At 37.7% G+C, this 21,871-nt stretch overlaps 1 protein-coding gene and 1 long non-coding RNA gene across 2 annotated transcripts; one reads left to right on the top strand and one right to left on the bottom strand.

The window, feature by feature from the left end:
• Positions 1 to 723: 723 nt before the first annotated feature.
• Positions 724 to 20,815, bottom strand: LOC149647354 (uncharacterized). Its single transcript, XM_089849642.1, has 10 exons — positions 20,581 to 20,815; positions 20,386 to 20,479; positions 11,186 to 11,288; positions 4,719 to 4,834; positions 2,986 to 3,076; positions 2,719 to 2,880; positions 2,359 to 2,515; positions 1,912 to 2,135; positions 1,179 to 1,474; positions 724 to 1,045 (listed from the first exon to the last, which is right to left on the bottom strand). The coding sequence occupies exons 3-10, from the start codon at positions 11,210 to 11,212 to the stop codon at positions 724 to 726; spliced, it is 1,395 nt and encodes a 464-aa protein (XP_089705768.1). The 5' UTR covers positions 11,213 to 11,288; positions 20,386 to 20,479; positions 20,581 to 20,815.
• LOC149647355 (uncharacterized) lies at positions 12,755 to 16,370 on the top strand. Its single transcript, XR_016371929.1, has 2 exons — positions 12,755 to 15,609; positions 15,693 to 16,370. It is a non-coding gene; the product is annotated as an uncharacterized LOC149647355 (long non-coding RNA).
• Positions 20,816 to 21,871: the final 1,056 nt, after the last annotated feature.

The following is a 21,871-nucleotide window of genomic DNA, read 5'->3' as shown; positions in this document are numbered from 1 at the left end:
AAAATCTCCAATCGCGTCTAAAGGCGTCACCCATGGAAAAGGTGCATTCTCAGGAGTCAGGACCGTGAAAAGTGTGTCAAGACTGAAGACCGACCTGGCACTTAAAATCCAGGATTATGTGTAGTCCCAGGGCAAACTTATGGTTTTTCTCCGGTTCACTGCAACGAGGTCTGAAATGTTACACAATTGAGCTTCGGGCCTCATTTTTTCCTAACCCATAACTGTCCTGTCAGAACCATAAGAGTAAAACTGGAACTGCTAAACGGTCCCATGCAGGCCTGCTTATTAGCTACCATTAGATTACATCTAGTTCAAGGTATTCCCATAGAGGTTTCATGACGAACAATTGAGTTCAAGTATTTTATTTTCTAGTATATCCACTCCAACCATGGAGAGAGACAGAGAGTATTTAGTCTAGGCTAGTTTGTCTAGGCAATTCTAAAATTAAATTGTTAGTGCACATTGAAATTGCCAAATGAAACGCATTTAAGTCAATAGTGAAAACTTCCAAAAACAGTTAAAATTTATGGTTCATAGTTTATGGTAGATAGTTTATACACATGGAGGATTCAAACCATTTACACCAGAAGGTCAGACTACCGGGAGGGCAAAAAGTAGAGCTGTGAAGAAAATTCGTCAAAAAAAATCAGTTGAAGTTGTCGGTAAAATAATGAGGTACAAATATCACATCATTTCGTTAATGTCAAATTTTTTTATTATTACTTATTGAAAGTAAACTTTCATGTCTCGCAGATACAAAGGTCTTATTTTAATTTCACGAAGGTGTTTTTGTTTGTTATTCAGGCGGAACAGTTTGCGTGTTTTGTGCACGATTAATCGCCAATGAAAAGTGATTTTTTCCAGGATTAGGACAAGGACGGCAACGGTGTAACACAAGAAAACGAAGTAAAAAATTGAGTCCAAATGTTGAATTCCCAATGGAAAGTTCTCAGTCGATGATCTAACCGTTTCGCAAGAAGAAAAATTCTTGCTGTATTCTTTCTCCCAAGCCGGAAAAATGTGCAGTTCGTCCAACCTACGAATACTTTACAACAAAAATTGAAAATATTAAAAACTCGTACTCTAGTGTCAAACGCTACGCATTACTAGCCTGGCTAAAATCACCATCCCATTTGTACTATTTTAGTTAAATTTTATCAAAGGGTTGCTTAAGTTACCTTTTATTCAAAATGCGGATAAGTGGTTTAGGGACTTCCCTGTGTGCCATGTGGACGAGATAACGTTGCAAGTACTTATCCTCTGAGAAGTGGAACCTCCTGTTGCCCTTCAAGTAAGGGCAAAAGGGTGCGGCGATTGATTTCAGAAAACTCTCTGTGTAAATGATGACTGACTCTCCCGTTTTGACCTCTTGAAATGCCGACACTTTATGAAGGTCGTCGTTAGTGAACGGTTTGGACTTCATTCTCTCGGTTAACCTCTCACTCAAATCCCAGTTTTCAGAGTTCTCTACAATCTGAGAAATGATATGAAATGATATAAGCAAAAGTATATAGATATAAAAATAAAAAGTACACTGCATTAACAATTCCCTGCCTTTGGCTATAGACGACATGTAACCTGAGAAGCAAACTACGCTCCGCTCAACCGCCTACAGGAACTAACCAATCAGGGAAGAGATTATTGACGTCATAGGTTTGTAGAAAGTAGTACATGATGCTGGCGATCCAAACGTTACTTTTTGGTACTAGATGTAGCATCTGTTACTTTTCTTCGTTCCATCTGCCACGGTTGGAAAGGTAAGCTTTCATACGCAGAGCGGGGTCGGAACTTCTGGGATAAAGGAGGGCTTCTCATATTACAAGGCACGAGCACGTTTCAACAAAGTGTACTTTTTGTTTTACTCTATATACTTTTGATAATAGGTATCGAGTTTAGATAAAAATGTTATACTTTGAGAATGGAGTTGAATTCTTCGCCGGCGACCATACGCGGTTTCATGTTGCGTTTGTGGTTCAAGTCTGACAATTTGGTGATGGGCTCGATTTCCTTTTCGACCATCAGAACCGATTTGAGTTCTCCAGAGAATCCTTTCATTAGAACCAAACAGCTGAGTATCCAAATGACACCGCATAATCGCGTCACAGGACTTCGCGGAAGATATATCGCCGGAACACCTTGAATTTCAAAGTTAATGGTATAGTGTTAAACCTTAAGTTTAAATGAAACGGGACGTAGTGCTTTTAATGAAACATAAATTGGTTTAGGGCAAAGAACATCAGGTGGTGCATGATTTGAGCTGCCAATTGTCACGTGGTTCGATGACTAGTAAAATGTTGTATAGCCTTGAACTTAGAGGCGCAAAAATATACTGTTAGTTATTTTTCATTTTGGTCTTACTTTGCTGTAGAATTCCTCTCATGTGGAATCCAAATGCCTCGTCCAGTTTGCGTAAGACAAAGCGCAAGTTGAAAGTGGTTTGCTTAGGACATAGTAAACTCCCCAAGGCAATGGCCGACGAGGAAAATATCATCGTTATAAGTAGCAAACACCAAATCTAACAAGTGAAACGGAATTAAAATCAAATAATGTTTGTACATCAGCAGAGATTCGGACTAAAAGAGAGCAACTTGACCTCATAATGAATCAACCTAACCATGCCCAACTTAACTCAAAGCTAGCCTTACACTGGGCAACGACGAGTCCCTTGCATGCTATTAACTTAAATTTGTGTTGATGGTGAAGTTGAAAATAATTTACCTCGCCCCCTAGTGCCGATAAAAAGTGAAAAAAGTGTATGAATCCTTGTGTTTCTGTCGAAGACAAGATTGATGTTTGAACGACAGCGTACGGAATGGAAGTGTAAAATACGTTGTACTTTTTCTCGGTCAGAAAAACAGATGAGACCATCAAATCAATTTCCTGAAATTGACGTAAACATCCCATTTTTCTTTTTTTGTAAATGGTTACTGACAATGCCAACGATTGTAGAAATATCATAGGCATTGGTAGTGATTGGCCAATAACCTTTCTGTACAGCATTCCTAAGGTGCCCGTCCAGGAGCCGTTGGCCAGTTCCACCCCGAATATCTTGTCCCGTGAATATTTATAGACATAGCTAGAGACAAGAGTAATGAATAATGCTATTAGTTGAAGTAAACGCTTGTTTATTGAATGTGCTGCTGAAAAACCTGAGCCAGCATTTTTAAGGTCGTTACAATTTGAGGAGTAAAATTGGAGTTGAGTAAACTAGTTAAATGTTGTCAAATATGTAGGTTCAGCTGAATGACCAGACGTTGTGGGATGTAAGGAAATAATATTTAGCCATTTCTTCAATAAATCCTACGTCATACCAGGGATAGATTTAAATTTAGAAGTAGGAATGGAGAACGGTTAGTATTTACTTCAGTCCGACTAGTAGCCAAGTATAGAACCCCTCCCTTCAATTCAACACGTAACGAAAATTTTACATTATCTTATTGGTTCACTTAAACTACGCCTTGATGACGTTGCTTACTGTGTGGGCGAAAAACACGCAATTCCTTTTTACCTCTGTCGCTATGACCCGCCTCTTCTTTCATACCCCACCCCGTCTCGTGGAAGGGGGTCCGGGACTTTGACGCGCGCCCACACATTACCGATCTGTTCTCCATTCCTACTTCTAAAATTAAACCTATCCCTGGTCATATTTCTTTGCCGAGCCCGGACACCTTTTTTGCAATGAAATATGTACCTGTGAATTTTTAATTAATTTTTTTTTGCTCGGTGAACAAAAAACTAGATTCTAGGGGAACCAATAATTATTTGTAGGCCAATAATAGACTTAATGAACTACAGGATGGCATACATATATTTTAATAATATATATATTTTTATCAAATTTCTCTACGAAAAGTACTTCCGATTTTCTGATTCTAAATTAAAAAGGTCATTTGTAAGTTTCGTGAAACAGAGTTTGGGAAAAGCTGCATAAAAGAGTTTTGAAAGTAGACTTCAAGAACAAGTAAGAACTTTAAAAACAAAAGAAAACACGCCCTAACTTTTCCATTTTAGATCAAACTTGGTTTAGGGCGTCATTAAATGGGATTAAAGTTTGGAAAAGTTTCGGGTTTCGATCGCGAAAACCTCTTTCGCGTAGCTTTAACCTAAAAGTTGGCAATTGACGGCGAAATATGAAGTTTTTGGAAAGTAATATAGCTCGCTCAAGTTCTTTAATGAACATTAATGATCAAAACAAGATGGCTGATGGCATGTAAGTATTACCCATTCATATGACTTATTTGATTTGCTTTGAGAGAAAAACGATTTATTTCAAATTAATTTACTTATGCTTTCAACACTAACTGTTTTTCAAATAATTTGCTACTAGTGAAATATATTTATTTCTCAATTTACTTATTTCTGGTGATCTTTCAGTTAATTTACTTTTAATGAAAAACTAGCTAATTTTCAGTGAGTTAATTCACTTCTAATAGAGAACTATTTGTCTATCAATTGATTTACTTTAGATTTAATATACCTATTTTTCTTTAAATTAAATTTAATTACTTATGTGTGAAAACAAATTTTTATTTAAATTAATTTGCTTCTTATTAATACCTATTTATCTTTTTATTAAATTACTTGAAAACAATGGCCCTTGGGGCTAAATATCATTGAACATTTTCGACTCAAAATCTGCCATAGAACACTTGCCCCTTAATTTCTGACAGATCTTTCAAAAACACCTGACTGTATAAATTTAGCAAACAAATGGTTACCTGAAGTTGAGTGATTTTGAGAGGTATTCAGTAATCTGTGCTGACAGACCAGTAATTTGGTAGACAGTTTCTCCGTCGAAGACACTCTCCGAAAGAATAGTCGCCCAGCCTTTTCTCTAAAAACACGAAACCCCAGTAAAATTTGATGTATTGATAAAGAAATCATATTTAAGGGGCTATTCACATTTCACAAATTACTCAAGCGGATACAGGTTAGGGGATTAAAAGTGTTATCATAAGTTCATAAGATATATTAATCAAAAATGTCTTGATTAGAATCAAGACCTAAAAAGTATCGATAAGACTGAGGGTATCACTTGTCTGAAGGATCAGATATTAATTTTTCTTTTTAATTGAAACTTAAATGCATGCTTAAGAAAAAACAACGTTCCATTACCGTTTTCCGTTGAAATAAATTATTTTACTGGTAATCAATTTCAAAAATTTACTTATCTCGGCTTTTCGACCACAATTCCATTCCCCGAAAACATTTTATCATTACATTAATTACTTTTGGGAGAGTACGTGTATGGTTTTGCGTTTTAAAAGGTTCCTAAAGACGTTACATCCCCATTCGTGACCGGCACTCTTCGCAGTGGAACATTATAATTATTCTAAAACCAATGGCGCCAAATTCAATAGGGACAGTAACATCATAGTAGTTATAACGAACAGAAAGTCAAGAGAATGGCACCGGTAATGAGCAGCAAAAAGAGAGGAAAGTTTGCTTCAAGGTAGCAGAGGGACATGGTAGTGAAAATAGTAATCTAGAATTTTGTTCGTTCAAACCTTAATATATCATGTAAAATTCAAGTGAGGAGGCGGCACTACCTAGAAAGATCTATTTTGGCAGATAACAGCGAAAAAATTATGTTCTACACACACTGGGACTATGGGAGAGTTTCTGGGCCGCAGGTCGCACATGATGAAATTTCAACTTCAGTTTACATCAATTTTCCCTGGTAAATTTTAAAAGGTTGTTGTCATGGCTAAACAGACCGCTATTACAGCTTTTTATTGTTTTCAAGGTTTTTTTTGACACGTTATCTCCCAAAAGTAATTAATGTAATGATAAAATGTTTTCGGGGAATGGAATTGTGGTCGAAAAGCCGAGATAAGTAAATTTTTGAAATTGATTACCAGTAAAATAATTTATTTCAACGGAAAACGGTAATGGAACGTTGTTTTTTCTTAAGCATGCATTTAAGTTTCAATTAAAAAGAAAAATTAATATCTGATCCTTCAGACAAGTGATACCCTCAGTCTTATCGATACTTTTTAGGTCTTGATTCTAATCAAGACATTTTTGATTAATATCTGTTCCTTCAGTCTTCATTTTAATTAAGAATGTTAAGAAACTGTATTACATTTTCAAAATCTGCACTAAGCAGAAACATATATAAAGGGGACCATAACTTTAGCTCAATCAGACATTTAGTTATAATGATACTTCAAAAAAAAAGTAAATCAATAAAAGTTTGTATTCTTATTGTAATTAACATAATACAATTTTTACCAATCATTTATTGAAACGCGATGCGCCCCCCTAAAAATTCCAGAAATAGGACCAAATTGACAATTTTACAAAATTTTTAAAAATGCTGATTTATGTCCGTTTAACATTTAGCTCAAAATTGTCATAAGCCCAATATGAAATTCGGATATCCTTAAAACTTCATAAAGACGATCCGAGATTGTCAATTTCAAACTTTTTTGCAGCATAAACTAACGTCTGTTTAATATTAAGCTTAAAACCTTAAACAATATATAGTCAGGGCTACCCTAAAAGTTCAAGCGCCCACAAGTACCCACAAGTACCTAAAAGTACCCTCAAGTACCCACAAGTACCCTCAAGTACCCTCAAGTACCCACAAGTACCCACAAGTACCCACAAGTACCCACATGTACCTACAAGAACCCACAAGTACCCACATGCACCCACAAGTACCTACAAGCACCCACAAGCACCCACAAGTACCCACAAGTACATAGAAGTACCCACAAGTACCTACAAGCACCCACAAGCACCTACAAGTATCCACAAGCACCTACAAGCACCTACAAGCACCCACAAGTACCCACAAGTACCTACAAGTACCCACAAGTACCCACAAGTACCCACAAGTACCCACAAGTACCCACAAGTATCCACAAGTACCCACAAGTACCCACAAGTACCCACAAGTACCCACAAGTACCTACAAGTACCCACAAGTACCTACAAGTACCCACAAGTACCCACAAGTACCTACAAGTACCCACAAGTACCTACAAGTACCCACAAGTACCTAAAAGTACCCACAAGTACCTAAAAGTACCCACAAGTACCCACAAGTACCTACAAGTACCCACAAGTACCCACAAGTACCCACAAGCACCCACAAGCACCCACAAGTACCCACAAGCACCCACAAGCACCCACAAGTACCTACAAGTACCCACAAGTACCAACAAGTACCCACAAGCACCCACAAGTACCCACAAGTACCTACAAGCACCCACAAGTACCCACAAGTACCCACAAGTACCTACAAGTACCCACAAGTACCTACAAGTACCCACAAGTACCTACAAGTACCTACAAGTACCTACAAGTACCCACAAGTACCTACAAGTATCCACAAGTACCCACAAGTACCTACAAGTATCCACAAGTACCCACAAGTACCTACAAGTACCCACAAGTACCTACAAGTATCCACAAGTACCCACAAGTACCTACAAGTACCTTCAAGTACCCACAAGTACCTACAAGTGCCTACAAGAACTCACAAGTACCTACAAGTGCCTACAAGAACTCACAAGTACCCACAAGTACCCACAAGTACCCACAAGTACCCACAAGCACCCACAAGTACCTACAAGTACCCACAAGTATCACAAGTACCCACAAGTACCAACAAGTACCCACAAGCACCCACAAGTACATACAAGTACCCACAAGTACCTACAAGTACCCACACGTACCTACAAGCACCCACAAGTACCTGCAAGTACCCATAAGTACCCACAAGTACCTACAAGTACCCACAAGTACCCACAAGTACCTACAAGTATCCACAAGTACCCACAAGTATCCACAAGTACCCACAAGTACCCACAAGTACCCACAAGTACCCACAAGTACCCACAAGTACCCACAAGTACCCACAAGCACCCACAAGTACCCACAAGCACCCACAAGCACCCACAAGTACCCACAAGTACCCACAAGTACCCACAAGTACCCACAAGTACCCACAAGTACCCACAAGTACCTACAAGTACCCACAAGTACCCACAAGTACCTACAAGTACCCACAAGTACCCACAAGTACCCACAAGTACCTACAAGTACCTACAAGTACCCACAAGTACCTACAAGTACCTACAAGTACCCACAAGTACCCACAAGTACCTACAAGTACCTACAAGTACCCACAAGTACCTACAAGTACCCACAAGTACCTACAAGTACCCACAAGTACCTACAAGTATCCACAAGTACCCACAAGTACCTACAAGTACCTACAAGCACCCACAAGCACCCACAAGTACCTACAAGTACCCACAAGTACCCACAAGCACCCACAAGTACCCACAAGTACCCAGAAGTACCCAGAAGTACCCAGAAGTACCCAGAAGTACCCACAAGTACCCACAAGTACCCACAAGTACCCACAAGTACCTACAAGTACCCACAAGTACCTACAAGTACCTACAAGTACCCACAAGTACCCACAAGTACCCACAAGTACCCACAAGTACCTACAAGTACCTACAAGTACCTACAAGTACCTACAAGTACCTACAAGTACCCACAAGTACCCACAAGTACCTACAAGTACCTACAAGTACCCACAAGTACCTACAAGTACCCACAAGTACCTACAAGTATCCACAAGTACCCACAAGTACCTACAAGTACCTTCAAGTACCCACAAGTACCTACAAGTACCTTCAAGTACCCACAAGTACCTACAAGTGCCTACAAGAACTCACAAGTACCCACAAGTACCCACAAGTACCTACAAGCACCCACAAGTACCTACAAGTACCCACAAGTATCACAAGTACCCACAAGTACCAACAAGTACCCACAAGTATCACAAGTACCCACAAGTACCAACAAGTACATACAAGTACCCACAAGTACCTACAAGTACCCACACGTACCTACAAGCACCCACACGTACCTACAAGCACCCACAAGTACCTGCAAGTACCCATAAGTACCTACAAGAACCCACAAGTACCTACAAGCACCCACAAGTACCTACAAGCACCCACAAGTACCCACAAGCACCCACAAGTACCCACAAGTACCTACAATCACCCACAAGTACCTACAACCACCCACAAGTACCTACAAGCACCCACAAGTACCTACAAGCACCCACAAGTACCTACAAGCACCCACAAGTACCTACAAGCACCCACAAGTACCTACAAGCACCCACAAGTACCTACAAGCACCCACAAGTACCTACAAGCACCCACAAGTACCTACAAGCACCCACAAGTACCCACAAGAACACACAAGTACCTACAAGCACCCACAAGAACCCACAAGTACCCACAAGAACCCACAAGTACCTACAAGCACCCACAAGAACCCACAAGTACCCACAAGAACCCACATGTACCCACAAGAACCCACAAGTACCCACAAGAACCCACAAGTACCTACAAGCACCCTCAAAAACCCACAAGTACCTACAAGTACCCACATGTACCCACAAGAACCCACATGTACCCACAAGAACCCACATGTACCCACAAGAACCCACATGTTCCACAAGTACCTACAAGCACCCACAAGAACCCACATGTTCCACAAGTACCTACAAGCACCCACAAGTACCTACAAGCACCCACAAGTACCCACAAGTACCTACAAGCACCCACAAGTACCCACAAGAACCCACAAGTACCCACAAGAACCCACAAGTACCTACAAGCACCCACAAGTACCCACAAGTACCTACAAGCACCCACAAGTACCCACAAGTACCTACAAGCACCCACAAGTACCCACAAGTACCCACAAGAACCCACAAGTACCCACAAGAACCCGGGCAAAGCACCTACAAGAGCTCAAACGCCATGTTTTTCTTGATAATATCCCTCTGACGAAGTGCATCACAACAAAAACGCCGTAAGTCCAACATAAAAAATTAGGGCTAAAATGCGTGTCTCTTACAGTGGTAAAACGCCGTAATTCCAATACCCAAAACAACGTAAGTCAAAGTATGTGTTAATAATGATAAAAATCAATACTTAAACTTAATTTATCTTAATGAAACTAAGAAAAGGCACATCTATGGACTGTTATCTTTCATTTAAGATGGTTCCCAAACGTAACGAATGAATAGTTTTCTTTATACACGATCGCAATTAAGGTCATTTTTCAAAAAAATCCCATGTTATCTCTATGGAACAATATAGTATCTTTCACCAAATGTCTTAATAATTTTATGGATTCTAAAACCACCCTTAACAACTTTTTTCATTATAGAATTAACTATTAGTTGGATCTCTTTGAAATTTTAACCACAAAAGTAGGGCCCAAATTTTAGTTCACTGGCAAAATTTCAAAGCGGCAAACACAATACGAAAAAAGTTACAGCCAATCAAAGAACCCTCCTTTAGCATTAGAGGGAGTATCAAGTCTTATCTAAGAGAGCGACCGCTCTCCTAGAATGTTGGCCATAAGTTTGTCACGGGTTACTGAGAGCTGAATATCACCGCAATAACCAACGCCAAAATCTTTCTGGATAATACCATGAGTTCAAGAGACATGTTCCATGAGTTTGTCACTGGTAACTTACAAAGTGGAGCTTGTCATGAAGTGACGTAGGTCATCATAGATTCAAGGTAAAGCGACGCCTGATATGGCGCTGCCAAGGGCTTAATAATGCAGACTAAATAGGAAGATGGACTGCAAAATTAACCACCGACTGCAGGTAATTCTCGCTTCCGTCGTTTTCGCACTAGTTCGAGCTGTAAGTCTATAGCATTACGAAATATAGGTAGTGTCCAACTTATGGAACATATCACTTATAAACTTATGGTCTTACTTATGGGGAGGGAAGGGTTATTTAAAATGTTATATAACAAAACATATTTAAGTACATAAACCTCTTTACATCTTAAATTTAAAAACAATGCAGGCATTTCCGTTAAGGTTCAAAGAGACTGCGAGTATATAGTTTTGCCTAATTTCCGACACTTTAGAGAAAATTGCAGGGTGTTATTATTGTTCAGGAGAAAGAATTTTAAACAGGCTGCATTTGTTCCGAATGTAAATTAAACAGAAAATTATTTGTTTTACAGAAAGTTGTTTTTAACGTTTTTGTTACGTAATTATGGGGTGGAGGGTTTCCTGATTGTTACTTCCGTGTTATATGGGGCGGAAGTATCGAAAAAATTCTAAACGTAATTCGTGAAAAGCGCCTAAGTTAAGAAGAAATTAAAATTGTTTTTACCGGATAGAATCCAATTTTGAGGTGCATTTCTTCTGAGCTTGCCGTTCCTAAGAAGACTGTTTCGTAGTGGCGGTAAACTCATTCCAAATGCGCTTTCCAAACACTAATGGAATAAGCGCTAGATTAAATCGAGAACAATAACACTGTAGAGGTGCAGGTATAAACAATTATGTATTCCCAAACTAGGCCGAAAAGCCTGTTCAGTGGGTGGGTGGGTTTTAAATTTCGCCCATGCGCATAGAGAGGAAAATACTAATTTCCCTCTCACTCTCTAGGTTTTTTTGTATGGGGGGGGGGGCTCAAGTCATATTTTTTCTTTGCTGAACGGGCGCCTAAGCGAAAAGACTTGTGGAACGAAAGAGATGGGAATCCATAATACCTTAGTATATATACATATCCATGGTAGAGATGTGTAAATATGGACGGGCTTTATGGTAAACGATTGGGGGTGACCATGTAATACGCCATCAAGGAAAATGTAGGCCTGGAAAGTAACCAAAATACCCTGACGGCCGGGCAACCCTGGAATTCTTTGGTAGTCGAAAATATTTCTTAAATGGTAGAGTGGGTCCCCCAATAATACTATTGTTCTGTCGCTATTATTTAACAAAAAACTGTATGAAATAAAGTAAAGCATGCATGCCACGTTCTGGAACAACGACTCTGGGTGCCTTAATCTCGATCAATTATGTTAAAACCGTAATGGTTAACTCATAAGTATGACACTATACTTTAGTGTTACTGAGAGCAGGGATACATCTGTAATCTGTAATAGGTCATTTTCTGTACCTTTCTGCATGAACTAAAGGGGAAGAGTTGTAGAAACTGCCGCCCTTGACGTCATGCATTATGTATTTGAAACCTCGTGTCGCGTCATATTGACTTAGCTAGCGACCTGTGCCGCGGCTAACGCAACCTATGAGCACTGAACGCGATTGTAAAATAGATCTCTTTGCTTGTTCTGAACGAGTAGATCTAGGATCGACGGTTGTGATTAGATAATGAAATGCGAGGAAGGAGGAGCGGACGCTTTAACGAAGTTTTAAGCTCCTCCCCTTAACTTCAATCAGATTTGGTTTATTGCCTCTTAAAGATTCCAAGTAGAAGAAATCTATGTATTACTGCTGAGAGTTAGTTCGAGACGGACATTAAACTTTTAAGTAGTTATGTTACTTATGTTTGATTGACATGGTACAGAGAAAGGGGGGGGGGAAAGGTTGTAATTGCCTTAAAGGAAAATTATAAAGGGCATGAAACTATTTATAAGACTATTTATACCAGAGTTTCATAATGTTTTAGATTGTGATTCATATATTTTTCTGATGGTTTGACACATCTTTTCGTATGCATTTGTTATACTTGGATTTCAGAGAACTATTTTTGAGCATATTCTACATTAGGTTTGCCATTTGTCATAATCTTTACCCTTTAGTACACGTTTTCCACCCCACTTTGCATAACGAAATCCATTGGGGATTCAACTCATAATGATTGACATTTCATGTACGTGCGTCACAAATCAACTTTTTGTATTCCACTATTAACCACATTAAGCTATGTATACTTTAGCTGTCCAATTCTACAGGGCCGGTAGGCCCTTGTAGATATGACATGACACCCTTCCGTAATGTTAAAGAAAAAGTCACACCTTTTAGGGTTAGCGTCCCATAGAAAAAGCATTAAAAAATTTTCGGTTTTTTAACGAAATGGTCATAGGTCATACGGGAAAAGTATAGCGAAGTTAGTTTTCGCAATACTTCTAAATTAACAAGCATTTATTAAATGGGAAACTTACGTGTTTCGATTTTTAATTAATGAATTCTAATTTTTGTAATTTAACTAATTAAGATAGTACGTCAAAAAATTACTTTTGGGCCAGAAGTCAGCCTAACCTTATAGCACGCTTAAACCTAATTCTACATTTCGTTCTCGTTGACAACTAGAAGGGCCTAGGTTTGTGGGTGCTAACAAGTTACGTTGACATATTTCAAATGTTGGCTTTCTTGCTGATTTTCCTAATTTCTTAGCAGTGGACGCTAACAAATTACTTTGGTATTTCAACCGAGCTTGAGCACCTTTATATGTATTTTCTAATTAACTGTAGCACCCTTAATAAGAAATACGTCGTTATCAGGTCGAATTTTCGTCTAGAAAAGTAATTCAGGTAAATAATTACAGTTAACAGAGGTTTTTATATCATTTAAAGTAAGTTTTTGAACGTTCTTTACGGCCAAGGCTTAAGTTGTATAGACTAATAGCACCCCATCTTATTTCCCCATAGAGCTTAATACAGTCGAAGGCAGAGGGCTGCCATTACCCTATTTTAGTTACTCTTTAAAGATTATTAAAAAGGCTGATTTCCAGCTCTCATTTGTTTTGGAATCCTGTGTATAGTCTGCTCAATTTTATGCTAGAAACATAGCCTAACCGGGTTAACACTAGGCTTTTTATGCTGTATTTACCGTGTGCGCTTCCAATAAATGGCATACCTATTCAAATTATTAACGTTTTGAAATAAAGATAATGCTTTTCACCCTGTGAAAAGATCGAAAACTTCAAAATACTACTCGTAAGATGACAAAAAGTTTAATATGTTTTCCCTACTGCAGAGTCGTGATGTTTACGTTAGCGCAGCTTAACTATTTGTTACCAACAGTGGATTTTGTTAATTCATAAATATAAGTAACAGTGGTGCTGATTAATCCAGGAGGACAGTGTCGTTATGTAATTTAATTAGTCAAATAATTTCCATGTTTACATCAGCGCAGATTTTTCCAACGTAACCACGTCAGCAACGGAGGGTTACGTTGTTGGCTATCTCCACAGTTCACATTTATTTGTCTAAATTGCTATGAATTGTTTAGGTATTTAATTTAATTACTGTTATTGAAGCCAAAGTTGCTAAACTATAGAATCACATCATTCATTAACATATGTTATAGATGATTTTTATGTTACCGCAAATTTAGCACGTGGTATGATAAAAGTTTAACACATTGTGTTGGCAAGAATGAAAAACTCTTCTAAACTTTACAATTAAGGTGATTTGAAACTCATTTTATAAGCTAAATCAACACTGCCAAACCTCAATCCTTCATTAATTTCATCTTAATTATGTATAATTAACGTTAATTTAAACATGAAATATACATATTTGGATGAGAACTCGAGTAACTTTGAAATAAAATACTTAATTAAGATTAAAACTGCACAAGCTGTTAGTATAGCCCCATGTTTTCTATCTCATACTTAGTTAATTTAAATTATCTTTAAAGTACATTAATAGGCGCGAAATTTGAAAGTTTAAGGTAAAATAAGAGTCAAAACCCACTAAAAATTGCAATTAAGGTTAAGTATATATTGAAAGTCATTTATAACCTAAATGTACACTGCCGAAATACAATCTTACGTTAATTTTAAATCAATTAAATATAATTAACGTGAAATTAAACCAAAAATATTCATTTTTTGGATTAAAAGCTCAAATAACTTTTAAATAAACTGTTTAATTAAGATTAAAACTACCCAAGCCGTTGGTAAATCCCAATGTTTTCTATTTCACACTTCAGTTAATTTCAACTATGTTTAAAGTACATTAATTGGCGCGAAATTCAAAAGTTTAGGGTAAAATAATGACTGTGGCAAAAATGTTAAACTGCACAAAATATTCCAATTAGGGTAAAAAATTCCAATAAATTATACTTTTAAGCTTAATCCACTCTCCCGAACTGCGCTCAAATTAAGATTAAAACAACGCAAGTTTTTCGCACAGCCACAGATGTTTCCTATTTCGCTTTCGAATTAATTTAATTCATCATTAAAATACATCAAAAGCGCATACATATTTTAGAGTAATTGCAATTAAAGTTAATATTTCATTGAAACTTGTATTATAAACTAAATCCACACTAGATAAACCGTTAAATTAAACTTAATCAAGTATAATTAATGTGAAATTAACCCAAAACACGAATGTTTTTGGTAAATTCATGGATACCTTATAATTAAACTAACAAATTATAATTAAAACTACACTTATCTTTCACTCAGCCTCCATTTTCCTGTTTAATTCTTACACTTAAAAAATTTAAAATCATTTTTCCCATATTGAAAAGAGAGCCATTGAAAAGGCGCGAAATTTAAAAGTGTTTTGGGGGGAGGGGGCGGGGGTACAGTTTGTGTGCCTTTTTAACAGGAGTATTGTTACAATTGTAACACTACAGACCTTGTATTTCTAATGGAACCGGCAATACCGCAACGCTGAGCCGAAAAACCAGGATGGTAATTGTTTGGACCTATCGGGTGAGGACATTGGAGCACCAAAAACATACCGCGGTGTCACTTGTTGAACGTTAAAGCGACCTTCATCACTTTAAATCCCATGACCTGCTCAATCTGGCAATCTTTGAAAACTCAACTTTGAGGTACTTCCGGTCCCTTTTGATATACAGGGTCTTCAGTGTAGGAGCTAAGTAGTAGAATTACAGTAGTTAGTCTCGTTTCCTAGCAAAATGCCAACCTGTTCTAACCAGGACAAATTGGACAGGATGTTTTTTTGGGTGAAGGTCGCAGTAACGTTCAACTAAAGGCAGTGCTTTATGCCGAACGGTTTCCACACCGACAACATCCGGTGCGAAGCACTTTTTCCGACATTGGCGAGCACCTTCGTGATTTCGGTAGTGCAAGATCATGAACGTAGAAGAGACTGTATAGTCTGTAATGAGGATATAGATTTTGACATCGTAGCACGTTTTGAAGCCAATTCATGCTAATAGTAGAGCGGTGGAACAAGAAGTTGCACTAAGCCATTCTACTGTTTGTGCCAGTTTACAAGGGCATCATTACTGGCATTATCATACCCCCTACATCAAGCCTTAACGGACGAGGATTTCCCAAGACGGCAATACCATTAGTCTTACCATGCGTCATGAGTTTACTGCTTGCAAATGTATTGCAAGACATGGACAGTCGTCTGGAAGATTGCCTAAACCACAATGGTAGAAACGTCGAATATTTACGTTGAGGTGTTTACCAAACAGTTAAGAGGTTGCAATTTGAGGCCCACGTTCTAAGACTAATCGTAGGACAGTGCTTTAAAATATTTTGTTGCATTCTCCAGTATTCTTTTTGTACCTTGTCACTCGTTGTCACTTGCATACAATAAAACATGAATTCTAAACATTTATTTACACCCTGTATAATTTAGTATGACATCACCCGTTGGCAGTATTGGGGGTTGTACATAAAGGAAGCTGTTGGTCTGATCTCGACACCACTGTATACGTATACAGTGTACGAAACAAATATTTTTCTTCCATATTTCAAATACCGTCGTTTTTAAGCTTCTTTCATAAATAAAGTGCAACATTATATGCTTATCGAAATCAATGTTATTGGATATAAGTTAAATGTAATTAACGATACTGAAGTACTTCTTTAAGCAATTAGAAATAGATCAACCCCAAATGTATGACGGTAAAGCAAACATAATTATTCAAAATTTAATTACATTAAGACTGAAGTAACAGATATTATAAAAAAACGTCTTGGTTTGGACCAAGGCCGAAAAAACAAACGATATGTGTGAGGTTTATCAATTGGCTGAAGTTTCAGATATTGCAATTTTTTTAGTTATTTTTATCCATTTAATCCTTAATCAATATTAAATTCAATCAACTGATTTTACTGTTAATCGATCTATTCCCTCTAAATTAATTGAAAAAATTACATATCTACGCTTTTTCAAGAACAATTACATTTTCCGAAAACATTTTATCATGAAATTAATTATTTTGAAGGGATTTCGTGTAAGCACTTGACGGACATAGTTTTAATTGCTGCTGGCTTGACAAATTTTCAAGTTTGCATCAAAAAAAAAAACTTAAATCGGTAAGTTGCTAAGAAGACTGATGTTAAAAAAAATATGATAATTTAAATTTATTTTGTTCAGACTAGTTAATAAACGAATGCCGTATACTTAAGACAAAGCAACATCGTTTATCCTGTGTGGTTTTTGTTAGTAAGTAGCTATCTGTAGCACTGGAAAAATATGATATCGGTATAAATATAACCAAAGGTATAGGTAAAGATTACATAAAAAGAAATACGTTTCAGTACCAATGGCTTTTGTATTCATTTCCATTCATTACCAGTTAAACGAAGAAGGTCACACTTAACTTAACCCCCCGCCCCAAGAAAGTATAAAGTACGAAGATGAAAATTGCAGTGCAACCTTTCTTTCACAGTCGCGACATTAGAAATGTAGCATTTCGATATACGAAATTAAATGTATGAATTCGTGCAACACCCTGGTTTGGCATCCACTATTAAATATTTACATCTTCCTTTCGAATTATGTCAAAGTTCGCTTGGCCTTTTTAGACACAGTATTTCAAATATTCAATATTAAATCCCTCAACACGTACTCCCTTCAAAATAATTAATTTCATGATAAAATGTTTTCGGAAAATGTAATTGTTCTTGAAAAAGCGTAGATATGTAATTTTTTCAATTAATTTAGAGGGAATAGATCGATTAACAGTAAAATCAGTTGATTGAATTTAATATTGATTAAGGATTAAATGGATAAAAATAACTAAAAAAATTGCAATATCTGAAACTTCAGCCAATTGATAAACCTCACACATATCGTTTGTTTTTTCGGCCTTGGTCCAAACCAAGACGTTTTTTTATAATTAACTTTTGACTTAATGGAAATTTACACGCATAAAAATTCAAACGTGTCATTCTTAATTATGTTTGGAATAATAGACGTTTAAATGGAACTACACTATCGTGACTAAATTAATGAGGTTTTTATCAAAACTTAATTAAACTAAAGTGAACGTTCGCCTCGAATATTTAATCGCTCTTATGGGAATGGGTTTATGTACGTGCCCTCGTTTTCCACGATCTTATTGCAATAGGAAAAAGGCAACGTTGACTGTCTATTAGTGGTCCCTTACTTAAAGGCCGACTTCCAGCAGCGAAAAGCGTTCTAGCGAACTGAAAACCGAGCATCGAGACTAACAATGAAGCGACCGTGCCGATTTTCGAATCCCCGCTGGGGGGGGGGAGTAAAAGATGGAAGGGTTCTAGCTAACTGAAAGCCGTACAATCTAGGAGGATGGAACTCGTTCCGGGAGGGGAAAAGAGAACTGAGCGGGTGCGCCATGATTGGCAGTGTGAAAAGGTGGGCATAAGATAGTGGCACCACCTATCGAGCGCTTTGTTGGTTATTTCCAAGGATTGTTTTTCTTTGGATAAACGTTTTCCGCTAGTTCGGATTTCCTTCGGATCTTTAATTTTCGCAATGTCGGCCCAGTCGGGGTCGGAGAGTAATTGTTTGCTAGAGATAATTAATCTACTTATAATTATACCACTTAATCATTAAAACTAAATACTACTTATTATTAAAACCAAATACTACTTATCATTAAAACTAAATACTACTTAATCATTAAAACTTAATGAATCAAAATGAAACGAACAGAAGACATCCAAACACTGAACTTACTGAAGAGTGAAGCAGACGGACGGTTAGAATTCAAAATTTTTTTCTCGGGTCATAGAGAAGGGGCGGGGAGGAGTAGGGGACTCAAGAAATATGATTTGATTTTCGTCCACTAGGCAGCAGTTAAAACGTATGCCCACTTTTCCCCACTGCCACGCATGGGTGTAAGACTTCTGTACTATTGGCAAGCTATTTTCCCCTCCCGGAACGAGTTCCATCCTCCTAGGTACAATGTGGTTCTACCAAACTGAAGATACTCAATAGAGAATTTCCTTCAGGGGAAACCAAGGAAATAAATTTAAAAGGATTTCTATTGTTCATCTTCAGTTCGCTAAAACCACATTGCACGGCTTTCACTTTGCTAGAATCCTTCCTCCATCTTTTACCCCCCAGCGGGGATTCGAAAATCGGGACCGTCGCTCCATTGTTAGTCTCGATGCTCGGTTTTCAGTTCGATGGAAGTCGGCCTTTAAAGCGAGCCTTGGTTGTGGTTTAGTTTGAATAACATGCCTAAGCTGAGTAAAGGCTAGTTTTAGCTCTGCCCTCGAGGACAAGTTCTGATTGTTTCTTGCCTTTGACAAGGTTAAATTGGTGTGTAGAAGGTTATACAGCATGTTGGGAGCGTCACTGGAGTAAACATGTACCCTAAGTCACCGTGAGCTTTCATTCATTATTACCCTCAAGAAACTTTGAATAATTTTTTTAAGTAAGTCCAATTATATCTGAGGTTCCCGTAGTTGCTCAAGAGTTTTAAGGAAAATTTTGGTTCCTGTTGTTCTCCTAACATGCTAGCTAATTTTCAACACACCAATTTTACCTTGGCAAAGGCAGGAACCAATCAAAACTCGCCCGAAAAGGTCCGGAGCTAAAACTATCCTTTTACCAGTTAACTTTACGCCTCTATTTTGGGAGTGTCTAGTGGCATTTTATTGAAATAAACCACAGTCGAGACTTCCTTGAAGGGACCGGAAACCCGAAAGCGTTTCTTGATTATGTAGACACACTTGTATTTCCCAAAACACCTAATGGAATACCTGTATGATGCCATTCTTTTAGAAATTCAATATAACGATCTTTAAATAGGGATTAGTCATAAAGCTACAATGTTACAGGTTTGGAATAGGACGTTCTTAGCGGGTATAATGTCTAGGGGTTCGTCTGCGTCCCAATCTTGAGTGGAACTCTAGCAAACCACTTCTAATAAACAATAATTTACTAACATCAAGCATGCAATTTTGTTGGTTAATCAAATTCGAAACTCAACGAAACGTGGCAACGCATAAACAAACATATACAAACCTCTTCCTAAAATTATAAGTTTATAAGTGATATGTTCCATAAGTATGACACTGACTTACATATCTCGCAAAGCTGGAGACTTGCAGCTCGAGCTAGTTTGAGAACGACAAGTTGGGATTGACTACATGCGGTTTTGCAGTCCATCTTCCTATTTAGTCTGCATTACTAAGCCCTTGGCAGTGCCATATCATGCATCGCTTTACGAGAATCTATGACCTACGTCACTTCATGACAAGCTCCAGCTTGTAACTAGTGACAAACTTATGGAACATGCCTTATGAACTTATTTACATAAAATATTTACTTTGAGAAATTTAAAACAATGTTCATATTACGTGATCACAATAAAGCAAGCCGTACAAATTAATTATATTTTAAACCAACACACCTTTACATGTTTATCCAATCCACGACGCTGGACAAGAATAAACTGGTCACTATGGTAATTTATCCGCTTCTGTTTCTAACGCTGTACTGTTTACCTAAAGCGTTTGAAACGGATCTCCGATAACGAAGCCCACTAGCTGTTCTACATGAATGTTTTGACCACGAAACCACATTCGCTAATGTCGTCTAGACCTACCGTCAAACATAGTAGCATATCGAATTTCTTTATACATCGATATTTTGGATGCGTTTTAATGCAAGGTAAACACGCGCATACACAATGAAGTGGAACGTGTCTCCAATACTAACCGTGTATTCGTAGGTATGGCGAAAACACGCCATCGTTGTGGAAGCGACCGTAATTTACTTACTCCATTTTTAGCCATATCGTGAGTACCATGGACAAAGCAATACTGAAGGACCGATGGCAGAGAGAGAAAGTTGGAAAATACTTGTTAATTCGCCTTCTTTCGGCAAATAGTAGCAAACCGGATAGTGGGGGGGGGCATATGGGAGAATCAACGTTCTAAAGAGGGAAGCAGCAAACTAAAGGCTCTTTCAGACGATCAAACTTTTTGACTCAGCTCGATGGGTCAAAAAGTTGTATCAACTTTCCCTTGAACTTTTGAAGGGAAAAGTGAAATAAATCCTTCCTATTCACACGACTAAACTTTTACCGCCAAATGAAACTTTTTAAACGCCACCTACCTTGGCATTTACGAAATAACCCGCGAAAAAGGCTTTTTTTGTAATTCATTTTGATTGGCTGGAGAAATGAACTTAAAAAGTTGAGTCAGCAAAAATTGGATCACTGATACAATTTTTCCTAGCCAACTTTTTTGGTGACTCAATTCATCCAGCGTCTATTCACACGATCCAACTAGTTGGTTCAGCTCGAGTTGACCCATCAAGCTAAGTCAAAAAGTTGGATCGACTGAAAGAGCCTTTAGTTTGTCTAGATGGCGCTAGCTTTTTCCGGGATTTGACTCGGTATTTTTCATAACCCCCGTCCATTTTGGGGCTGAAAAGGGGGAAGTAATCTTAACATTGGTTGTTTAGTCACTTAGTGTGGGACTCTATAGGCTGCCATCGGTCCTTCAGTTTTGCTTTGTCCATGCATCAACTAGGCTAGGCCTACTATTTTGTGCAAGCTGTAGAAGTGGTTTTTCATTGGAGGAAAAGGGCGGGTAACATAATTGATTAAACCTTAAAAGAACGGCCTTTTTCTAAATATAAAAAAAATTAAAAATTAAAAGAAATAAGTACCTAAATGATCTCTTATTACAAAATAATTAGCATTTATGAAAATATTATCTTCTTGGGTAATACATGGATCTGAAGTTTTATTGTAATGTTTACTCCAACATTCGCTTGCCCCCCAATTGACCCTTAGCCTGCAACCAGATTAATCGAAATGCAATTCGGCTTAATGAGCCTAATTACTTATCTACAAAATGGTTTAAAATTGTTTGATAAATGTGTTTGCA

The sequence above is a fragment of the Phalangium opilio genome, unplaced genomic scaffold (genome assembly GCF_054372755.1).
Source record: "Phalangium opilio isolate 3A_F unplaced genomic scaffold, DU_Popi_V2 ptg000089l_1, whole genome shotgun sequence".
Lineage (NCBI taxonomy): Eukaryota > Metazoa > Arthropoda > Arachnida > Opiliones > Phalangiidae > Phalangium > Phalangium opilio.
This window is presented reverse-complemented; position numbering and strand designations above follow the sequence as displayed.

Bases quoted from the DNA above. Each gene is read 5' to 3' on its own strand.
- LOC149647354 (XM_089849642.1), bottom strand. From the start codon at position 11,212: ATGCACCTCAAAATTGGATTCTATCCG. The intron at 3,077-4,718 runs GTAACCATTTGT...TCTTGTCTCTAG, and splicing joins TCAAAATCACTCAACTTCAG to CTATGTCTATAAATATTCAC. The intron at 1,475-1,911 runs GTATAACATTTT...ATCATTTCTCAG, and splicing joins AATTCAACTCCATTCTCAAA to ATTGTAGAGAACTCTGAAAA.